General features: G+C 46.9%; 1 protein-coding gene across 4 annotated transcripts in view; it reads right to left on the reverse strand.

Annotated features, from left to right (window-relative positions):
* Positions 1-320: 320 nt before the first annotated feature.
* LOC124116628 (metabotropic glutamate receptor 1-like) overlaps positions 321-26,120 on the reverse strand; it is a 75,892-nt gene continuing 50,092 nt past the window's right edge. For 3 of the 4 annotated variants that reach the window (XM_046478038.2, XM_046478037.2, XM_048380714.1), the window contains exon 9: positions 321-2,641. In XM_046478038.2, the coding sequence (XP_046333994.2) occupies positions 1,585-2,641 (1,057 nt within the window). In that variant the 3' untranslated portion in view covers positions 321-1,584. The remainder of the gene's footprint in view (positions 2,642-26,120) is intronic. The other variant, XR_007217923.1, reaches the window with a different exon arrangement.

Raw genomic sequence — 26,120 nt, forward strand, 5'->3', positions numbered from 1 at the left:
TTTAACCGTTGTCCTTACACGAACACTGTTTTGGACACACCACCGAGACAGTCACGCGTGCGTTGTGATGACGTAGCCATAAACGCGTTGTCAAGACAATATTGAGAGCATACTGATAAATGTTGCATCGCCCTGCTTGAGTGTCGGGCATGTGAGGAAAGGGTGAGCTATGTGTGTGTTTGTGTGTGTTTGTGTGTGTGTGTGTGTGTGTGTGTGTGTGTGTGTGTGTGTGTGTGTGTGTGTGTGTGTGTGTGTGTGTGTGTGTGTGTGTGTGTGTGTGTGTGTGTGTGTGTGTGTGTGTGTGTGTTGCTGTTGTTGCTGTTGTGTGTGTGTTGGTGCGTGTGGTGGTGTGTGGTGGTGTACATGTATTGTATTTTGTGTGTGTAGTGTTGACGTTAAATGAGTGACATATAAAAAAATGAGAAATGCTGACAAATAAACCTAGTTTGTATGATGTCATTACATGGATGAAGTTTATGTGTTGACATACAAAACCTAGTTCATGTGAATTCATAGCGAGGATGAAGTTTATGTGTTGACAGACAAGACCTAGTTCATGTGAATTCATAGCGAGGATGAAGTTTATGTGTCGACAGACAAGACCTAGTTCATGTGGTGTCATGGCGAGGATGAAGTGTGTGTGTTGACAGACAAGACCTAGTTCATGTGGTGTTATAACGAGGATGAAGTTTATGTGTTGACAGACAAGACCTAGTTCATGTGGTGTTATAACGAGGATGAAGTTTATGTGTTGACAGACAATACCTAGTTTATGTGGTGTTATAACGAGGATGAAGTTTATGTGTTGACAGACAAGACCTAATTAATGTGGTGTTATAACCAGGATGAAATTTATGTGTTGACAGGCAAGACCTAGTTCATGCGGTGTTATAACGAGGGTGAAGTTTATGTGTTGACAGAAAAGACCTAGTTCATGTGGTGTTATAACGAGGAAGAAGTGTGTGTGTGTGTGTGTGTGTTGACAGACAAGACCTAGTTTATGTGGTGATATAACGAGGATGAAGTTTATGTGTTGACAGAAAAAAACTAGTTCATGTGGTGTTATAACGAGGATAAAGTGTGTGTGTTGACAGACAAGACCTAGTTCATGTGGTGTTATAACGAGGATAAAGTGTGTGTGTTGACAGACAAGGCCTAGTTCATGTGGTGTCGTAACGAGGATGAAGTGTGTGTGTGTGTGTGTGTGTGTGTGTGTGTGTGTGTGTGTGTGTGTGTGTGTGTGTGTGTGTGTGTGTGTGTGTGTGTGTGTGTGTGAGTTGACAGACAAGACCTAGTTCATGTGGTGTTATAACGAGGATGAAGTTTATGTGTTGACAGACAAGACCTAGTTCATGTGATGTTATAACGAGGAAGAAGTGTGTGTGTGTGTGTTGACAGACAAGACCTAGTTCATGTGGTGTCATAACGAGGATGAAGTTTATGTGTTGACAGACACGACCTAGTTCATGTGGTGTCATACCGAAGATGATGTTTATGTGTTGACAGACAAGACCTAGTTCATGTGGTGTCATAACGAGGATGAAGTGTGTGTGTGTTGACAGGCAAGACCTATTTCATGTGATGTCATAAGTCGCTCGTCTGCACTGACGACATGTCTAATTTGAGGCCCCTGGTCTGGAGATACTGCTGGAAGTCTAGCATGCGTTTCTCTTCTGTGTCCAGTGGGGACAGCGAGAACACAGACACCTCCTCGGGGGTGCGGGCGGACGCTATGCTGCCGGTGAGGCTGAGGAGGCTGTGGAATGTCCCATCGCCGGAGATGGAATCCTGACTGCTGAAGGCGCTGAAGCCAGGGCGAGGTACGCTGGAGGCACAGGGGGCAGAGAGGCTGGGGAGACCGTTGGCGGAGAGTGGAGCAGGCTGGAGGGGGGACCCGGGGGAGATGCAGGAAGGAGGGATCCTATCACGAGGGGTGCACAAGGGGGACAGGGAATGGATTTCTGATGGGGTTGTTGACATCAAACTTTTGACAGGAGAGTCTTTCTTGTGTTTGTAGTCTACACCATGCACTGCAGCTTCAAGACCCTGCATGTCTTCAAGGTAACTGAGGTCGGAGTCGCTGTCTTTCTCCATCTCCGCTTCCTCTTTGTCCCCTCCCCCTTCAGCGTCCCCCTCTTCGTCAGAGTAGAGCCCCAACAAGGGCCAGCGTTCATGAACCTGGGGGTTGTTCTGGAAGTGATGCACCACGGGGGAGTAACAACGAGGGGAACACGCCAGGACCTTTTTATGACTGGCATTATCAGAACTATCACCCGCAGCCCGGTGTCGTAAACCACACCCGCTGTCAGGCTCTGTTTGACACTCAACGTCTTTCTTCATAGTGACATCTGCTGCTGGTACACATGGCTCCTCCTGGAAGGAATCAAGGGCAGGTAAATACAGCATGTCTAGATCTTCTGACATCTGTTTCCGGAAGTTTGAAGGACCTGGGTTGCACCTGCGGCGTGACTGTTGCATTTCAGCAATATGACTAGGTCGTTGGGTACAGAACCACCTGTGTTGGGGCGAAGCCTGGGACTGGGGAAGGCTTGACCTTTTCAGCACCCCTGACTTGTCGTTTTGCTGGGCCCCAGGGGGACGACCGATGTCTGACTTGAACAATCCTTCATACTTCTTCTCTCTGAAACAGACCATCAATCAGTAATGTGTATCACCCTTACATGTACAAATACGATATTTTGCCAAACTCATTAAAATCAGGTCCGCTGGCTTGTGCTGGCCACCGCTACACAAAGATCTGAAGACATCCCATTACGGATCAAGCAGGAACGACCTTTCATCCGACCAATCAGAGCGTCGCTTACCAGATCGGGAACGTGACAGTTGGAATGTGGTTTTTAAATGATGCAACCTCGAACAGGATAACTCGAGGCATTCCGAACGACCGTTAGAAGCGGTGCGACTCATTCTCTAACTCCAATAGGATAAACATATGAAACGGAAAGACTTCCCATTGCCTGTGGGAAGTACTGCCATACAATCGCGCCATCTATTAGACATTCCAGATTTATATTTGGTTCAGTTTTCAGTTGGAATCAATATTTCTCAATGTGTTGTCTGGAATAAAAGTCGCCAGTTTGAAACTAGTGCCGTAAAGCTCGAGACAGCTGCTTTCTGATTAGCTAATAATCAACTTAGTGAAAGTCATTACATTGGTCGATCAAAGTTAGCGAAAGGTCGTTTTGACGTGACCTGTAATGGGATGTCCTCAGATTTTATTTTCGCAGTAACCAGCACAAAGATCTGATTAGATATTTTACAAATGCCCCTAATATGTGGAACATGATTTCAGCTAGCCCACCCGAACACACACCCATGACCACTCTAGTCTCCCTCCACGTACAGTACTATGTCCACACACCGACCACTCTAGTCTCCCTCCATGTACAGTACTATGTCCACACACCGACCATCCTAGTCTCCCTCCACGTACAGTACTATGTCCACACACTGACCACCCTAGTCTCCCTCCATGTACAGTACTATGTCCACACACCGACCATCCTAGTCTCCCTCCACGTACAGTACTATGTCCACACACTGACCACCCTAGTCTCCCTCCATGTACAGTACTATGTCCACACACCGACCACTCTAGTCTCCCTCCATGTACAGTACTATGTCCACACACCGACCATCCTAGTCTCCCTCCACGTACAGTACTATGTCCACACACTGACCACCCTAGTCTCCCTCCATGTACAGTACTATGTCCACACACTGACCACCCTAGTCTCCCTCCACGTACAGTACTATGTCCACACACCGACCACCCTAGTCTCCCTCCATGTACAGTACTATGTCCACACACTGACCACCCTAGTCTCCCTCCATGTACAGTACTATGTCCACACACCGACCACCCTAGTCTCCCTCCATGTACAGTACTATGTCCACACACTGACCACCCTAGTCTCCCTCCACGTACAGTACTATGTCCACACACCGACCACCCTAGTCTCCCTCCACGTACAGTACTATGTCCACACACTGACCATCCTAGTCTCCCTCCATGTACAGTACTATGTCCACACACCGACCACCCTAGTCTCCCTCCATGTACAGTACTATGTCCACACACTGACCACCCTAGTCTCCCTCCACGTACAGTACTATGTCCACACACTGACCACCCTAGTCTCCCTCCATGTACAGTACTATGTCCACACACTGACCACCCTAGTCTCCCTCCATGTACAGTACTATGTCCACACACCGACCACTCTAGTCTCCCTCCATGTACAGTACTATGTCCACACACTGACCACTCTAGTCTCCCTCCATGTACAGTACTATGTCCACACACCGACCACTCTAGTCTCCCTCCATGTACAGTACTATGTCCACACACCGACCATCCTAGTCTCCCTCCACGTACAGTACTATGTCCACACACTGACCACCCTAGTCTCCCTCCATGTACAGTACTATGTCCACACACTGACCATCCTAGTCTCCCTCTACGTACAGTACTATGTCCACACACTGACCACTCTAGTCTCCCTCCATGTACAGTACTATGTCCACACACTGACCATCCTAGTCTCCCTCTACGTACAGTACTATGTCCACACACCGACCACCCTAGTCTCCCTCCATGTACAGTACTATGTCCACACACTGACCATCCTAGTCTCCCTCTACGTACAGTACTATGTCCACACACCGACCATCCTAGTCTCCCTCCATGTACAGTACTATGTCCACACACTGACCACTCTAGTCTCCCTCCATGTACAGTACTATGTCCACACACTGACCATCCTAGTCTCCCTCCATGTACAGTACTATGTCCACACACCGACCACTCTAGTCTCCCTCCATGTACAGTACTATGTCCACACACTGACCATCCTAGTCTCCCTCCATGTACAGTACTATGTCCACACACCGACCACCCTAGTCTCCCTCTACGTACAGTACTATGTCCACACACTGACCACCCTAGTCTCCCTCCATGTACAGTACTATGTCCACACACCGACCACCCTAGTCTCCCTCCATGTACAGTACTATGTCCACACACTGACCACCCTAGTCTCCCTCCATGTACAGTACTATGTCCACACACTGACCACCCTAGTCTCCCTCTACGTACAGTACTATGTCCACACACTGACCACCCTAGTCTCCCTCCATGTACAGTACTATGTCCACACACCGACCACCCTAGTCTCCCTCCATGTACAGTACTATGTCCACACACCGACCACCCTAGTCTCCCTCTACGTACAGTACTATGTCCACACACTGACCATCCTAGTCTCCCTCCACGTACAGTACTATGTCCACACACTGACCACCCTAGTCTCCCTCCATGTACAGTACTATGTCCACACACCGACCACCCTAGTCTCCCTCCATGTACAGTACTATGTCCACACACTGACCACCCTAGTCTCCCTCCATGTACAGTACTATGTCCACACACTGACCACCCTAGTCTCCCTCCATGTACAGTACTATGTCCACACACTGACCACTCTAGTCTCCCTCCATGTACAGTACTATGTCCACACACTGACCACCCTAGTCTCCCTCCATGTACAGTACTATGTCCACACACTGACCACTCTAGTCTCCCTCCATGTACAGTACTATGTCCACACACTGACCACTCTAGTCTCCCTCCATGTACAGTACTATGTCCACACACTGACCACTCTAGTCTCCCTCCATGTACAGTACTATGTCCACACACTGACCACTCTAGTCTCCCTCCATGTACAGTACTATGTCCACACACTGACCACTCTAGTCTCCCTCCATGTACAGTACTATGTCCACACACTGACCACTCTAGTCTCCCTCCATGTACAGTACTATGTCCACACACTGACCACTCTAGTCTCCCTCCATGTACAGTACTATGTCCACACACTGACCACTCTAGTCTCCCTCCATGTACAGTACTATGTCCACACACTGACCACCCTAGTCTCCCTCCATGTACAGTACTATGTCCACACACTGACCACTCTAGTCTCCCTCCATGTACAGTACTATGTCCACACACCGACCATCCTAGTCTCCCTCCATGTACAGTACTATGTCCACACACCGACCACTCTAGTCTCCCTCCATGTACAGTACTATGTCCACACACCGACCATCCTAGTCTCCCTCCATGTACAGTACTATGTCCACACACTGACCACCCTAGTCTCCCTCCACGTACAGTACTATGTCCACACACCGACCACCCTAGTCTCCCTCCATGTACAGTACTATGTCCACACACTGACCACCCTAGTCTCCCTCCATGTACAGTACTATGTCCACACACTGACCACCCTAGTCTCCCTCCATGTACAGTACTATGTCCACACACCGACCATCCTAGTCTTCCTCCATGTACAGTACTATGTCCACACACTGACCACCCTAGTCTCCCTCCACGTACAGTACTATGTCCACACACTGACCACCCTAGTCTCCCTCCACGTACAGTACTATGTCCACACACCGACCACTCTAGTCTCCCTCCACGTACAGTACTATGTCCACACACTGACCACCCTAGTCTCCCTCCATGTACAGTACTATGTCCACACACCGACCACTCTAGTCTCCCTCCACGTACAGTACTATGTCCACACACTGACCACCCTAGTCTCCCTCCACGTACAGTACTATGTCCACACACCGACCACTCTAGTCTCCCTCCACGTACAGTACTATGTCCACACACTGACCACCCTAGTCTCCCTCCATGTACAGTACTATGTCCACACACTGACCACCCTAGTCTCCCTCCACGTACAGTACTATGTCCACACACCGACCACCCTAGTCTCCCTCCATGTACAGTACTATGTCCACACACTGACCACCCTAGTCTCCCTCCATGTACAGTACTATGTCCACACACCGACCACTCTAGTCTCCCTCCATGTACAGTACTATGTCCACACACTGACCACCCTAGTCTCCCTCTATATACAGTACTATGTCCACACACTGACCACCCTAGTCTCCCTCCATGTACAGTACTATGTCCACACACTGACCACCCTAGTCTCCCTCCACGTACAGTACTATGTCCACACACTGACCACCCTAGTCTCCCTCCATGTACAGTACTATGTCCACACACTGACCACTCTAGTCTCCCTCCATGTACAGTACTATGTCCACACACTGACCACCCTAGTCTCCCTCCACGTACAGTACTATGTCCACACACTGACCACCCTAGTCTCCCTCCATGTACAGTACTATGTCCACACACTGACCACTCTAGTCTCCCTCCATGTACAGTACTATGTCCACACACTGACCACTCTAGTCTCCCTCCATGTACAGTACTATGTCCACACACCGACCATCCTAGTCTCCCTCCATGTACAGTACTATGTCCACACACTGACCACCCTAGTCTCCCTCCACGTACAGTACTATGTCCACACACTGACCACCCTAGTCTCCCTCCATGTACAGTACTATGTCCACACACCGACCACTCTAGTCTCCCTCCATGTACAGTACTATGTCCACACACCGACCACCCTAGTCTCCCTCCACGTACAGTACTATGTCCACACAACGACAACCCTAGTCTCCCTCCACGTACAGTACTATGTCCACACACCGACCACCCTAGTCTCCCTCCACGTACAGTACTATGTCCACACAACGACAACCCTAGTCTCCCTCCACGTACAGTACTATGTCCACACACCGACCACCCTAGTCTCCCTCCATGTACAGTACTATGTCCACACACTGACCACTCTAGTCTCCCTCCATGTACAGTACTATGTCCACACACCGACCACCCTAGTCTCCCTCCATGTACAGTACTATGTCCACACACTGACCACCCTAGTCTCCCTCCATGTACAGTACTATGTCCACACACCGACCACTCTAGTCTCCCTCCACGTACAGTACTATGTCCACACACCGACCACTCTAGTCTCCCTCCACGTACAGTACTATGTCCACACACTGACCACCCTAGTCTCCCTCCACGTACAGTACTATGTCCACACACCGACCATCCTAGTCTCCCTCCATGTACAGTACTATGTCCACACACTGACCACCCTAGTCTCCCTCCATGTACAGTACTATGTCCACACACCGACCACCCTAGTCTCCCTCCACGTACAGTACTATGTCCACACACCGACCACTCTAGTCTCCCTCCATGTACAGTACTATGTCCACACACCGACCATCCTAGTCTCCCTCCATGTACAGTACTATGTCCACACACCGACCACCCTAGTCTTCCTCCATGTACAGTACTATGTCCACACACTGACCACCCTAGTCTCCCTCCATGTACAGTACTATGTCCACACACCGACCACCCTAGTCTCCCTCCACGTACAGTACTATGTCCACACACTGACCACCCTAGTCTCCCTCTATATACAGTACTATGTCCACACACTGACCACCCTAGTCTCCCTCTATATACAGTACTATGTCCACACACTGACCACCCTAGTCTCCCTCTATATACAGTACTATGTTCACACACTGACCACCCTAGTCTCCCTCTATATACAGTACTATGTCAATACACTGACCATCCTAGTCTCCCTCCACGTACAGTACTATGTCCACACACTGACCACCCTAGTCTCCCTCCATGTACAGTACTATGTCCACACACTGACCACCCTAGTCTCCCTCCATGTACAGTACTATGTCCACACACCGACCACTCTAGTCTCCCTCCACGTACAGTACTATGTCCACACACTGACCACCCTAGTCTCCCTCTACGTACAGTACTATGTCCACACACTGACCACCCTAGTCTCCCTCTATATACAGTACTATGTCCACACACTGACCACCCTAGTCTCCCTCTATATACAGTACTATGTCAATACACTGACCATCCTAGTCTCCCTCCACGTACAGTACTATGTCCACACACTGACCACCCTAGTCTCCCTCCATGTACAGTACTATGTCCACACACTGACCACCCTAGTCTCCCTCCATGTACAGTACTATGTCCACACACCGACCACTCTAGTCTCCCTCCACGTACAGTACTATGTCCACACACTGACCACCCTAGTCTCCCTCTACGTACAGTACTATGTCCACACACCGACCACTCTAGTCTCCCTCCATGTACAGTACTATGTCCACACACCGACCATCCTAGTCTCCCTCCACGTACAGTACTATGTCCACACACTGACCACCCTAGTCTCCCTCCATGTACAGTACTATGTCCACACACCGACCACCCTAGTCTCCCTCCACGTACAGTACTATGTCCACACACTGACCACCCTAGTCTCCCTCCACGTACAGTACTATGTCCACACACCGACCACCCTAGTCTCCCTCCATGTACAGTACTATGTCCACACACTGACCACCCTAGTCTCCCTCCACGTACAGTACTATGTCCACACACCGACCACCCTAGTCTCCCTCCATGTACAGTACTATGTCCACACACCGACCACCCTAGTCTCCCTCCACGTACAGTACTATGTCCACACACTGACCACCCTAGTCTCCCTCCACGTACAGTACTATGTCCACACACTGACCACCCTAGTCTCCCTCCATGTACAGTACTATGTCCACACACTGACCACCCTAGTCTCCCTCCACGTACAGTACTATGTCCACACACCGACCACTCTAGTCTCCCTCCATGTACAGTACTATGTCCACACACTGACCACCCTAGTCTCCCTCCATGTACAGTACTATGTCCACACACCGACCACTCTAGTCTCCCTCCATGTACAGTACTATGTCCACACACCGACCATCCTAGTCTCCCTCCACGTACAGTACTATGTCCACACACCGACCACTCTAGTCTTCCTCCATGTACAGTACTATGTCCACACACTGACCACCCTAGTCTCCCTCTATATACAGTACTATGTCCACACACTGACCACTCTAGTCTCCCTCCACGTACAGTACTATGTCCACACACCGACCATCCTAGTCTCCCTCCACGTACAGTACTATGTCCACACACTGACCACTCTAGTCTCCCTCCATGTACAGTACTATGTCCACACACCGACCACCCTAGTCTCCCTCCATGTACAGTACTATGTCCACACACCGACCACTCTAGTCTCCCTCCATGTACAGTACTATGTCCACACACCGACCACCCTAGTCTCCCTCTACGTACAGTACTATGTCCACACACTGACCACCCTAGTCTCCCTCCATGTACAGTACTATGTCCACACACTGACCACCCTAGTCTCCCTCCATGTACAGTACTATGTCCACACACCGACCACCCTAGTCTCCCTCTACGTACAGTACTATGTCCACACACTGACCACCCTAGTCTCCCTCCATGTACAGTACTATGTCCACACACTGACCACCCTAGTCTCCCTCCATGTACAGTACTATGTCCACACACCGACCACTCTAGTCTCCCTCCATGTACAGTACTATGTCCACACACCGACCACTCTAGTCTCCCTCCACGTACAGTACTATGTCCACACACCGACCACTCTAGTCTCCCTCCACGTACAGTACTATGTCCACACACTGACCACCCTAGTCTCCCTCTACGTACAGTACTATGTCCACACACTGACCACCCTAGTCTCCCTCCATGTACAGTACTATGTCCACACACCGACCACTCTAGTCTCCCTCCACGTACAGTACTATGTCCACACACCGACCACTCTAGTCTCCCTCCATGTACAGTACTCTGTCCACACACTGACCACCCTAGTCTCCCTCTATATACAGTACTATGTCCACACACTGACCACCCTAGTCTCCCTCCATGTACAGTACTATGTCAATACACCGGTCAGTGTGACCATCTGCACCTCACAAAAGTCCGACCCGTGAAGATCTGAGGTAGAATAGGTCTTCAGAAACCCATGCTTTTGGTAAAAGGCGACTATGCTAGGAGGCGACTAACGGGATTAGATGGTCAGACTCGCTGACTTGCTTGATATATGTCATCGTATCTCAATTGCGTGGATCGATGTTCATAATGTCAATCATTGGCTGGTTTGGTCCAGACTCCATTGTTTACAGACCACCGTCATATAGCTGGAAAATTGCTGAGTGCGGCGTTAAAAAGCAAACAAACAAACACTAAAAGCCAGGGTTCCATGGAAGCACACATACTCAGTTATGTTTATTGAAAAGAATATAGATGAGACGCTTACAATTTAAAATCTCAGTGTCTGTGACCCAATCAAACTGAAGACTCGCGTGTCACTTCGCGCTTATTTAAGCCTCAAAAGAAGACCTCAGAATAGCCCATATTCCCGGTAAATATCAAATAAATAAATTAGTAGAGCAGTTTCTCGCTAAATGTCAGCTGTTAAGTATAATCAGCTAAGGCGCATCGTCTTATTTAGTGTTGCTTTGAAAATCAGAATCATTATCAGTGATGTACACTGAACTGGCTGTTCATAGAATTTGTTCATTGAATCTGTGAATTTGTAATCTATATATTGTCATTTAGACAGATAATCGAGACTGTTTTATCTTGCGTTGACGGTTTATATTCACATATAACCTGATAAATGGTGTGCCTAGACTGTGTCATTGTGACCCAATGGTGTCGACCATTGCCTGTGTCAATAATTAACCATGCATCATCGCGGTGCAGCTGTAATATTGCTAAAAGGCATCCCCTTCTACCACACAGTGGGGGCACCCGTGAACTGCCCCAGTCTACTGATACCACCCACCAACGTGAAGTGCACCGCATCTGTCGACAAAAGGATCATCACGCAATAACTTTCTATAGAACATCTCTGCGGTGGTCGAGGCGATTAGATGCCTTAGTGAGTTGTGAGTTGGTTTTAACACCGGTGTGAACAGCATTTTAGTTACATGATGACGTGTCAGCTTATTATTTGAGGATATTCAGGTTGAAGTCGTGAAATAATTTAATCCCAGAACAATGACTCTGAACTGCAAGTGTGGTAATCAGGCAAATATGGGATTTGAACCCCGGATCAACTGAGGGACTCAACTCTGCGCTGCCCTTAGTCCCAGGTGGTTGTATGGGGACAGATTCTAATCAGGCGTCCAGTGACAGCTCTCAAAATTAAAGAAGACATCTTGTTCAGTTCCCAGTTCCTAGACTCGTGTAATATCCATATCTCTGACACTGGATATGATATCCTTCACTGACAGAATTGATTTGATTCCATTAGAAATTTATTTCTTATGCCGAATCCTGGTATTCAGGTAATTGTGATGGTGTTTTTACTGAGGAAGTGTTACAAGCATGTTGATTACATCCGTAGATGGGACTTACAAGTTGTAAAGAAACGTATTCTTGGCACGCATGCCAACCATTTATACAAGAGCCAGCCATGAAACATTCATTTGAGTTCATCCCATCTGTCTCTTTAAAACAGGCGGAGGAAGTTCGCTGATACAACATACTGGCTTCCATGGTTGCTGCTGTTACTACTTCTCACTCAAGCTTTAGCTTGTTGCCCACATAATAAAATAAAACCCACTATCCATTTCGGACACATCCGGTCTGGGGCAATTCAACTGCTGTTTCTAAATGTCAATACTGCAGCTTTGAAACAAACGTATCGCCACAAATAGACATACAGCAAGATCCTACGATAAGGCAAATCTAATGTTAGATTGGATCAAGGATATCTTAATTGCACATTAACATTAAAGTGACCTTCCGAGTTTGTTGCACATATTTGTCTTCAGATATGTAATTTATTGTAACTATTTAGGGAATAACTTCTAAGTTACGAGTACCTCTCCCGAGTCCCAGTGAGAGCACAACAACGCGTATTCGTGAGAGGGCAATCCTTAGTTCCAAGACACGAGGAGGTTATTCTATGTATTAGCCTCAATTTCAGTTTCAGGTCCACGCAAATACAGGCTGGAGGCAGGTCCTCCTGGACATAGGTAGCTGCAGACACAGACTAGACACGGGTAGCTGCCGACACAGACTAGACATGGGTAGCTGCAGGCACAGACTAGACATGGGTAGCTGCAGGCACAGACTAGACTCGGGTAGCTGCAGACACAGACTAGACACGGGTAGCTGCAGACACAGACTGAACACGGGTAGCTGCAGACACAGACTAGACACGGATAGCTGCAGACACAGACTAGACACGGGTAGCTGCAGGCACAGACTAGACTCGGGTAGCTGCAGACACAGACTGAACACGGATACCTCCAGACACAGACTGAACACGGGTAGCTGCAGACACAGACTAGACACGGGTAGCTGCAGGCACAGACTAGACTCGGGTAGCTGCAGACACAGACTAGACACGGGTACCTCCAGACACAGACTGAACACTGGTAGCTGCAGACACAGACTAGACACGGATACCTCCAGACACAGACTAGACACGGGTACGTCCAGACACAGACTAGACACGGGTACTTCCAGACACAGACTAGACACGGGTACCTCCAGAGTCAGACTAGACACGGGTACCTCAAGACAGACTAGACACGGGTACCTCCAGACACAGACTAAACACGGGTACCTCCAGACACAGACTAGACACGGATACCTCCAGACACAGACTAGACACTGATACCTCCAGACACAGACTAGACAGGGGTACTTCCAGACACAGACTAGACACGGGTACCTCCAGACACAGATAAGACACGGGTACCTCAAGACACAGACTAGACACGGGTACCTCCAGACACAGACTAGACACGGGTACCTCCAGACACAGACAAGACACGGGTACCTCAAGACACAGACTAGACACGGGTACCTCCAGACACAGACTAGACACGGGGACCTCCAGACACAGATTAGACACGGGGACCTCCAGAGACAGACTAGACACGGGTACTTCTAGACACAGACTAGACTCGGGGAGCTGCAGACACAGACTAGACACGGGTACCTCCAGACACAGACTAGACACGGGGACCTCCAGACACAGACTAGACACTGATACCTCCAGATACAGACTAGACAGGGGTACATCTAGACACAGACTAGACTCGGGTACCTCCAGGCACAGACTAGACACGGGTACTTCTAGACACAGATTACACACGGGGACCTCCAGACACAGACTAGACACGGGTAGCTGCAGAGACAGACTAGACACGGGTACCTCCAGACACAGACTAGACACGGGTACCTCCAGACACAGACTAGACTCGGGTACCTCCAGACACAGACTAGACTCGGGTACTTCCAGACACAGACTAGACACGGGTACTTCCAGACACAGACTAGACTCGGGTACTTCCAGACACAGACTAGACACGGGTACCTCCAGACACAGACTAGACTCGGGTACCTCCAGACACAGACTAGACTCGGGTACTTCCAGACACAGACTAGACACGGGTACTTCCAGACACAGACTAGACTCGGGTACCTCCAGACACAGACTAGACACGGGTAGCTGCAGACACAGAGTAGACACGGGTACCTCCAGACACAGACTAGACTCGGGAACCTCCAGACACAGACTAGACACGGGTACTTCTAGACACAGATTAGACACGGGTTCCTCTAGACACAGACTAGACACGGGTAGCTGCAGACACAGACTAGACTCGGGTACCTCCAGACACAGACTACACTCGGTTACTTCCAGACACAGACTAGACACGGGTACCTCCAGACACAGACTAGACGTGGGTACCTCCAGACACAGACTAGACACGGGTAGCTGCAGACACAGACTAGACACGGGTACCTCCAGACACAGACTAGACACGGGTAGCTGCAGACACAGACTAGACACGGGTACATCTAGACACAGACTAGACACGGGTAGCTGCAGACACAGACAAGACACGGGTACTTCCAGACACAGACTAGACACGGGTACTTCCAGACACAGACTAGACACGGGGACCTCCAGACACAGATTAGACACGGGTACCTCCAGAGACAGACTAGACACGGGTAGCTGCAGAAACAGACTAGACACGGGTACCTCCAGACACAGACTAGACAGGGGTAGCTGCAGACACAGACTAGACTCGGGTAGCTGCAGACACAGACTAGACACGGTTACCTCCAGACACAGACTAGACACGGGTAGCTGCAGACACAGACTAGACACGGGTACCTCCAGACACAGACTAGACACGGGTAGCTGCAGACACAGACTAGACACGGGTACCTCTAGACACAGACTAGACACGGGTAGCTGCAGACACAGACAAGACACGGGTACGTCCAGACACAGACTAGACACGGGTACCTCCAGACACAGACAAGACACGGGTACGTCCAGACACAGACTAGACACGGGTACCTCCAGACACAGACAAGACACGGGTACGTCCAGACACAGACTAGACACGGGTAGCTGCAGACACAGACTAGACACGGGTACCTCTAGACACAGACTAGACACGGGTAGCTGCAGACACAGACAAGACACGGGTACGTCCAGACACAGACAAGACACGGTTACCTCAAGACACAGACTAGACTCGGGTACCTCCAGACACAGACTAGACACGGGTACCTCCAGACACAGACTAGACACGGATACCTCCAGACACAGACTAGACACGGGTACCTCCAGACACAGACAAGACACGGGTACGTCCAGACACAGACTAGACACGGGTACCTCCAGACACAGACAAGACACGGGTACCTCCAGACACAGACAAGACACGGGTACGTCCAGACACAGACTAGACACGGGTACCACCAGGCACAGACTAGACACGGGTAGCTGCAGACACAGACAAGACACGGGTACCTCCAGACACAGACTGAACACGGGTAGCTGCAGACACAGACAAAACACGGGTACCTCCAGACACAGACTGAACACGGGTACCTCCAGACACAGACAAGACACGGGTACGTCCAGACACAGACAAGACACGGGTACGTCCAGACACAGACAAGACACGGGTACGTCCAGTCAGAGACTAGACACGGATACCTCCAGACACAGACTAGACACGGGTACGTCCAGACACAGACTAGACACGGATACATCCAGACACAGACTAGACACGGATACCTCCAGACACAGACTAGACACGGTTACGTCCAGACACAGACTAGACACGGGTACCTCCAGACACAGACTAGACACGGGTACCTTGAGACACAGACTAGACACGGATACCTCCAGACACTGACTAGACACGGGTACGTCCAGACACAGACTAGACACGGGTACTTCCAGACACAGACTTAACACGGGTACCTCCAGACACAGATAAGACACGGGTACGTCCAAACAGAGACTATACACGTGAACCTCAAGACACAGACTAGACGTGGGTACCTCCAGACACAGACAAGACACTGGTACGTCCAGACAGAGACTGAACACGGGTACGTCCAGACAGAGACTAGACACGGGTACGTCCAGACAGACTGAACACGGGTACCTCCAGACACAGACTAGACACGGATACCTCCAGACACAGACTATACACGGGTACCTCCAGACACAGATATTTTACCTGTTAATTCAGACACTGCTTTTGAAGATGCCTAATATAATTATCAAACAGCGTGAGTAAACTATCGCATGTCCGAGGTTACTGTAGCCCACTGAAAGTTAGGTGAACCAATTACGTCCTCGGTGGCATCTCTATTATACAACTGACAGGTTCTGAATTGCAGAGAACAATCGCGAATGCATTATAGATGAATCAAAGCTATTTATGAAGCATACAACTCCGGATGTCATCGACCACAAATTTTCAGTGAATGGTCGAAGCAGTGATTGAAGTGGTCTACGGGATTTTCTGCCGTTGTTATCTCGGGGTCTAATGATCTAAGGGGCAAAATGGCGACTCTGATTCCGTTGAAGTTAGTTTGGCAGCTGTGATATCTACTTAGTCTCTCAAAACGACTTCCGGGACAGAATAGGTTGCATGCGTGTCTCCTCGTAGGAATTCCGGGCAGGATACCTCCCCGGTACACCAGTGCGTGTCTCCTCGTATAGGAATTCCGGGGCAGGATACCTCCCCGGTACACCATGCGTGTCTCCTCGTATAGGAATTCCGGGGCAGTATACCTCCCCGGTACAACATGAGTGTCTCCTCGTATAGGAATTCCGGGGCAGGATACCTCCCCGGTACACCATGCGTGTCTCCTCGTAGGAATTCCGGGGCAGTATACCTCCCCGGTACACCATGCGTGTCTCCTCGTATAGGAATTCCGGGGCAGTATACCGCCCCGGTACACCAGTGCGTGTCTCCTCGTATAGGAATTCCGGGGCAGGATACCTCCCCGGTACACCATGCGTGTCTCCTCGTATAGGAATTCCGGGGCAGTATACCTCCCCAGTACACCAGTGCGTGTCTCCTCGTAGGAATTCCGGGGCAGGATACCTCCCCAGTACACCAGTGCGTGTCTCCTCGTAGGAATTCCGGGGCAGTATACCTCCCCGATACACCATGCGTGTCTCCTCGTAGGAATTCCGGGGCAGGATACCTCCCCGGTACACCATGCGTGTCTCCTCGTAGGAATTCCGGGGCAGTATACCTCCCCGGTACACCATGCGTGTCTCCTCGTAGGAATTCCGGGGCAGGATACCTCCCCGGTACACCAGTGCGTGTCTCCTCGTATAGGAATTCCGGGGCAGGATACCTCCCCGGTACACCATGCGTGTCTCCTCGTAGGAATTCCGGGGCAGGATACCTCCCCGGTACACCATGCGTGTCTCCTCGTAGGAATTCCGGGGCAGGATACCTCCCCGGTACACCAGTGCGTGTCTCCTCGTAGGAATTCCGGGGCAGGATACCTCCCCGGTACACCAGTGCGTGTCTCCTCGTAGGAATTCCGGGGCAGGATACCTCCCCGGTACACCAGTGCGTGTCTCCTCGTATAGGAATTCCGGGGCAGTATACCTCCCCGGTACACCATGCGTGTCTCCTCGTATAGGAATTCCGGGGCAGTATACCGCCCCGGTACACCAGTGCGTGTCTCCTCGTATAGGAATTCCGGGGCAGAATACCTCCCCGGTACACCATGCGTGTCTCCTCGTATAGGAATTCCGGGGCAGGATACCTCCCCGGTACACCATGCGTGTCTCCTCGTAGGAATTCCGGGGCACAATAAAATGAAGATCGACAATGTGTGACCTTGATCAGTGTATGTCATCGTACCTCATGCAATCTACCACTGGTTTGTACGGACCAGACATGTGTATTGTTGAGCATGGTTTTAAACAGCACTCACTCACTAGCCACGTTGCATGCGCATGTAGAGGACTACACACTTCCGGTTTAACTTAACATGACACATTGTCCTCTGGTGGGGGCTTGCATTTTTTTTAAAATACCTTTCACTGGCTCTTTCGACATACATTTTTTCTCTTATAAGGGGGTCATTTTGTTCACAGCTAGACAACAAATTATTATGTAAAACCTGAGGCATTTTTTTTAATTCCTCCCGATCGAATGTCGAATAGACGGTCCGATCCCTTAAGCAAGCTGGGAAATGTACAATTACCACGCATGTCACGTGACAGTGTAAGCCAATCAATATGCTGATGGAGAGTCCAGATTTACACAAGCAATGTTGGGCCATTGATGGAATGAGTTAAGCAATAGACGTCGTTAGTGAAATAAATACTACAAAGACTGGCAAAATGGGTATATTTAACGCATGGACAACCCGACAATTCCACGTTTATCGGATCAGTCACCTTAAATAATTACATGTCCTACATACAAGCATACTCCTTCCTTAGCCACACCAAGAATTATAACCTACATTTAATAGCATAAATGGCTAAGAAGATCACGTGAGTTTTCTCCCAACATGTTTGTGAAACGTAGCCGGACTAACGTCTAACAATTTTGGAATAGAAAATATAGAGCACTTTCTAGAAGTTTGTCGCTTATCGTCTTTTGACACGCTGGTTCACTGGCCCCAGATTAAGTCTTCCTTTCTAGAACCAGAGCAATGAATTAAATATATGGTGATCCGGTGGTTTTAGGAGCACTAATAATTATTTTTCCGATACGAAACGGAAGCTTACGCACGATGAGGGCTCTGACCAACCCTGGCCGGTATAGTGTCAGGATAACGAGAGGTTCAAATGCAGGGCAAGTACCAACTACAAAACTAGATGCAGGTCCAACTACATGTCTATCTATAGGTCCAACTAGATTTCTATCTGGAGGTCCAACTAAATTTCTATCTCGAGGTCCAACTAAATTTCTATCTGGAGGTCCAACTAGATTTATATCTAGAGGTCCAACTAGATTTCCATCTAGAGGTCCAACTAGATTTCCATCTAGAGGTCCAACTAGATTTGCATCTAGAGGTCCAACTAGATTTGCATCTAGAGGTCCAACTAGATTTCTATCTAGAGGTCCAACTAGATTTCTATCTAGAAGTCCAATTAGGGGTCCATCATGATATTTAGTATCTGTATAATTAGACCAAATACTTTCTAAATTGATATATATAATAAATTTGAATTTGCAGATAAACGAAATTATGTTTTGAAATGATGTGAAGGACTGGCAATGGAGTCAAGCCTGGTCCCCTTTCAGCTGATGATACGGTTGGAAATAATGCTGAAATCTTCATCAAGCTGATAATATGTCGTCTTTACTGTCTCTCATTAATCGGTTAATGGTTGTATACGGGATTGTTAAATCCCTGGAATCCCTTCACTCATCTGGGGAATCATCGCGGGGGAGTTGTAGACTAGCTGGACACTGCATCTGGGAAGAGACGCCATTCCCAGGCCGACTCCTGTTGTGGCAAGTTATGTACTACATCAGTAGGAACAACTTGACGACTTTGTCGTATATTTGTTATTTGTTATAACATCATGACAACTCCTTAACAGTGATAATGTATAGGTTTAATGTGTTTTACTAATTCGCTGTGCAGAATTGCGTCCATTGGGCACGCCGGAAACCTATGATCGTGGGTTTCGAATCCAGGTCCTCCCCTGTTATGTTTCTATATTAATTTGTCAACGCCATACCTGAGCTCATGGGGTTCACCAATGGGGTAAACTGCATTTGGCATTTTCTCACATAATGAATAAGCTGACACGCCGTGATATAGATAGCACGAAAACTGTTTAAAGCGGCGTTGTACCCAACTCTCTCACTCACTCACTACATGTACACGAGAGATGCGTCAATAATAGGATATCTGTGGTATTCACCCCCACGCCGATGTCCGGCCCGACCTGACTGGCATCTGACCGCTACATCCCAAGTAGGAGGTAGAGGAGCATGTCTGTGAAATCAATGGATGAGAGCAGTCACCGCTATATTGATGGTAATCTCTGCCTCCCACTCCTCCTATGCCAGAGATCGCTTTGAGGATAATATTGGGAGTATATGTAGATGGCGCTCTATATAGAGTACGGTATTACGTGGCGCCAAACGCGAAACGCCAAATATTTGACCTATTATGAGGCCGTTCCATTATGGTATTAATTATAGACCCGGGACGTATTCCTTTCGTATCTGTGACGAGATAAGACTTCTCAGTTAAGTTACAGTACAGTATCCATATCTAATGGGGAGAATTTAAGAGATGTAGCAGACCCGGTGTAAAAGTACCAATAGTCCGGTAGGAATCATTGTGTAGGGGACAGGTATTCCTGGTAAGAAATGTCCGAGGACATTGGTTCCTAACTTACAATGTCCAGGACACTGATTCCTTGTATACTCCGACTAGGACAATGATTCCCAGACGGACATACACACTACTCAAAAGACGTTAAGGAACAACCGTATATGTTATTTGACGACAATTAATCTGTCTTGGCATGAGAGATTATCTATAGTAATATAAAAAAAATAGGTGGTCCTTAACTTCTCTCTTGAGGGCACGGGTGGCCCAGTCGTCTAAGGCGCCGCGATTCGCTGTGCAGAGTTGCATCCCTTGGGCACGCCAGAAACCTATGATTGTGAGTTCGAATCCCGGTTCACCCCGATTATATTTCTAGGTTTGTCAGCACCATACCCGTGCTCGTGGGTTTCACCGAAGTGGTAAACGTCTGAGACCTGCATCACTTCGGGCTTTCCTCCCACATTAAGCTGACACGCCGTGATATAACTGGAACACTGTTAAAAGCGGCGTTAAACCCAACTCACTCACTCACATCTCTCTTAAAAGTAGTGTAGATGTAGTCCAATCCTGTTGTTAGGCGGATAACTGACGCTTCATCTCTAAAAACAAATAAATCCAAATAAAATTGAAAAGGAGCCTCAGTGAGATTGGAGATTCAGAACATGAGGACTAGACTTGCTTCAATTAAAGGCTTTTGCTTTAGGCCCGGTTCACACAGTGTCGATTATGGCTCCCGTTTTAGATCAGACAGCGGTACGACACGAAAAGTGAAAAAGTCGGATTACTATCCTCAATGATCTGGAATGTCCTATCATTGTCCTACAAATCAGGAAAGGTCCAGAGAGGTCGCCCAAGCACTCCCGACAGTATGGTGCGTCACGTAACATTCGGGAACTCAGCCGATTTTGTCTAGTCGGATTACAATTGTGACTAACGCATGGTTCCATGAAGGTTTGTTTGTTTGTTTGTTAAACGCCGCACTCAGCAATTTTCTAGCTATATGCGGTTTGTAAATAATCGAGTTTGGACCAGACAATCCAGTGATTGATGTCATGAGCATTAGCCCATGAACAGAAGAAAAGTCAAGTCTCCTGATACAATTGGGATAGGATGACATGCATCAACCAAGTCAGCAAGCCTGACCACCAGATCCCGTTAGTCGCCTCTTACGACAAGCACAGTCGCCTTTTACGGCAAGCATGAGTTGCTGAAGAGGTATTCTAGCCCGGACCTTCATGGGTATGGCTCCATGAAGGACGAAGGTTTTTTTGATGTTGATGAAGAAGCAGTAAGTTGCTCTGAAACGTCGTACAAAGAATGAAAGAAGTTGCTATACATAAAAAAAAGTGTCATGTATTCATGTTCTCCCGAATTCAAAATGCCTATCAAACACTACATTGTTGTCCTTGTTGTGGGCTCGATTCTCGTTGTCCCTGATATGGTATCAATATGCAGAAACAATACTTTTATACAGCATTTGTCCCTCTGTGGACTGATTTGGTTTACTAGGAAACATAAGGAGGCACACATGAATAATCACTGTCAAACTTCATGAAAAATCTAACTTTGTAACCACAAAGGCATGAACTGTTTCACAGAAGAGCTCTTGATGATGGGGTTGTTGCCTCTGAAGGTAATCATGGGTTGCTGAAGACCTATTTTCCACCTGGATCTTCACGGTAGTAGTAGTAGTAGTAGTAGTAGTAGTAGTAGTAGTAGTAGTAGTAGTAGTAAGTGTAGTAGTAGTAGTAGTAGTGGTAGTGGTAGTAGTAGTAGTAGTAGTAGTAGTAGTAGTAGTAGTAGTGGTAATAGTAGTAGTAGTAGTAGTGGTAGTAGTAGTAGTAGTAGTAGTAGTAGTAGTAGAATCATGTCATGCTCTTTACCCACATTAAACCACAACTTACATGCCGTGATATAACTGAAATAATTATCACAACGGGGTTTAACCAAACACAATTATTCAATCACGCACTCAAATGAATATAATTATTTTAGTTTCAAGCTGGCATATGTTCCACGTTTTCGCGTTACAAATGATAAAAACCGTCACCCAATTGGGGATCTTCCTGGCGACAAATGCATTGTACTTTCAAAATGGTCAGATGCGTGGAACCAGACCATGGAACCTGACAGAATGGGATAAATAATCAAATAATCACAACCTCATATTTGACAGTTGTTAATATGTCAACAAGTTTCCGGTAACTACAATGGCAACAACGTTGGAGAGGAGCAATAGAATATCCCACGAAATTAATGGCAAGATATTTTTAAGTCAAAAGGATTTAGATAATGCATGAAGTAATTAATTTAATCAAAAGATATCATGCAGAGCTCCAAATAAGCTGCGTATTTGCATAAAACAAAAAAATTAAATCACAATAAGCCGATCAATTTTAAGTTGCTTGGGTACAGATACAGTGTAACAACCCAGTGGGTAATTACCCAATGTAGTCTTTTCAGCTTGCCTCTCCGAATATCGTTCCTCGTCTTTATTTATTCACAGAATGCAGGCATTATCTATTCATAAATTTTACAGCAGTGAATAAAAAAAACAACGTGATACGTCTCCTTTATTGCTACTGACACATGTATCGCACGTGTGATGTGGCTGAAATAATGCAGGTGCGACGTTAAATTTTAACACACTCACTCACGTGTGAACTTATGCGACAGGTGACACGAATGGGGCAGCCCATGAACAGAAGAAAAATTAAGTCTCTTGATACAATACTTTAAGCAGACTTATTTTTAAAATGTCAATTAAAAAGTACCCAATAGACTGGATCCAAAGAGTAACATAGATTGAACACCCTAACAAAACTATCAAGTGATGACGAATGGTGTTTTATGTTTGTTTGTTGCTCAACGCCACACTCAGCAATATTCCACCAATATGACGGCGGTCTGTAAATAATCGAGACAATCCAGTGATTGACAGCATGTGATTGACTTGCATCAACCAAGTCAGCGAGCCTGACCACGCGATCCCGTTAGTCGCCTTTTATGACAAGCATAGTCGCCATTAACGACAAGCATGGGTTGCTGAAGACCTATTCTACCCGTATGTGAATGATAACATGTGAGTAAATACTCAACGGCTTAAAAACTTTTCTGGAGCTACTGTCAGTATGTAATACCTGAATACTATTACCAGCAGATGAATGATATGTGACTAATAATTCAGTAATGAAGTATATGGTATTTTAATTTTCTTTCAAGAACATTACTAAATTGCTGGCCTTAAAAAAGTATACAATTCAAAATTGGATTTGACCCAAAAATTACAAACGATATCAAACGTTACAGTGAGTGAGTGAGTGAGTGAGTGAGTGAGTATGGTTTTACGCCTTTTTTTAGCAATATTCCAGCAATATCACGGACACCAGGAATGGGCTTCACACATTGTACCCATGTGGGGAATCGAACCCGGGTTTTCGGCGTGACGAGCGAACGCTTTAACCACTAGGCTACCCGACCGCCCCTCAAAACGTTAGAAGGCTGAAAACAGTCGCCGAACTACTGCAAACGTAAATTCCAAAACACAACTGTGATGCCCGTATCAAATACATCACCATCAAATAACCATTTCTTGTTTGTTTCATTATACGCCACCATCAAACAAGTGTATACTTTCTTTTCTCCGGTAGTTTAGTTCAAATAAGGTACATTTCAATAGTGTTTCAAGTTAGTAATGTACTATGGTTATGGCGACTTCTAATAACCAGAGCTCAGTGTGTGATATGAGCTGCAACAAATAGTGGAACAGGTATAAGTGTTGTTATGGTGATACAATAATAATAATTATTATTATAAAGTGACAAGACCCTTTCCATATCCAATAGAAATCTCTGCATAAAGCAGAGTCGATTGTACGATTCCAGCTATATCATGAGCCTGTGTTTATGAATCACTATTAAATAGCAATGACACAAGGTGTTCGCCAAAAGGTGAGTGTATCCTGCCCCACCGGTGTCACCCGTCACAAACACATGCAAAGTCAAGTCAAATGTTCACCTGAAAAAAAACACGGGAACACATGGTACAAGTCAGAATAATGATGGCATCGGTCACTCATGCGTCAAATTTGGAATTATCCTCCACATGTCTACCAAGCACAGGCATTTGCAAGGTCGGTCGCCTAGAGGTACCTTAGACGATAAAACGCAATACCCAGAAAATCCAATTTTTTTCTTTCCATTATCCAAAGACATTTTTTCCACTAACATTAAAAAAAAACATTCTAATAAATATGTAGATTTGTATTGTTTTTAGTATGTCTGTTTATGCTTGCTATCATACTGAATCTAACTAAACATGTAAATATTATGAAAACCCAAGAAACAAACAAATAAAGAATATACTCCCCAGGTAATTGAACCTAATACTGCGACTACTGTTTGGGTGTATCTGTTATAGACAGACAGACAGTTTATTCAGTATTTTAGGAATCAAGGCCCATAGTCCAATGCAGATTGGATATTAACATTGTCACTTGATGTAAATGATCAGATTTTATATCAAGTTACACATTCCTCATTTTAAAGACATGTTTTATGAATACAGAAACAGCATGCATCATATCAGGATTTTCAGAGTTTAGCAGATTTATCATTAACTGACGGTCTTTAAAAGTACCTTGCAGCATGGGGAGAAATTTATACCTTAAATGGGAATACGTTTCACATATAAGTAAGACATGGTATTCATCCTCTACTTCTCCGGATGAACAGTTTGTACAAATAGAGTTCACAATATCACCGTCTTTGGACCTGCGACTTATATTTACATTAAAATTATGCAATGAAATTTACAAGTTTACAATAAGCTCCAATTAAACTTTTATCATTTAAACACGTTAAATAACAACATTGGTCCAGTGAGTCACGGAGCATCACAGTATCTTTGATCTCTTATTATCTCACCACCGTGGGGATTCTGGGGCAGAGTGACAGATGCTGGTGATAAAGGGCTTCCTAAACGGATATGGTTCATCTCATAGAAAATAAATACAGCTTCACTCCAATGTCGATTATAGTACAGCTTAAAAGAGTAAAAAATATTATCATAACGAAGGATGGATGATTTACTGATTGAGTGTGGTTTTACGCCGCTTCTGGCACTATTCACGGCGGGGGGCACGAGAATGATTTTAACAGATTATACCCATGTGAGGAATCGAACCCGGCCACCCGGCTACACCACCGCCCCAAAGATGTATGGAAATATATCAGCTGGACAGGTGCCTAATGTCCGAGCTCTTGGTGGCCATGCCTCCCTCCCCGATAACCTCAAGCCGGATGGGCTAAAGAGCCGGATGACAAATATTATCCTGCATTTGCCCTATTGTCATGGTTGGAATTCCAGAGAGGCAACCCTTGATAATAAAAACCATCATAATCTGTACTATTGGACGCCAACTCGTATTTTCCATTGGGCGTAAAAGGCAAAAAAGCTGTGAAAATTATATAAACGGATCATTGAAAATCACTGAAAGCAACGAACACTACAGCCTAACATGTATATTTCAGCTGTAAAAGTGCGGATAAATTGATAGAATGGGTTCCTTTCGATAACATCTAACACA

Source organism: Haliotis rufescens, unplaced genomic scaffold (assembly GCF_023055435.1).
Source record: "Haliotis rufescens isolate VD_foot unplaced genomic scaffold, xgHalRufe1.0.p SCAF_32, whole genome shotgun sequence".
Lineage (NCBI taxonomy): Eukaryota > Metazoa > Mollusca > Gastropoda > Lepetellida > Haliotidae > Haliotis > Haliotis rufescens.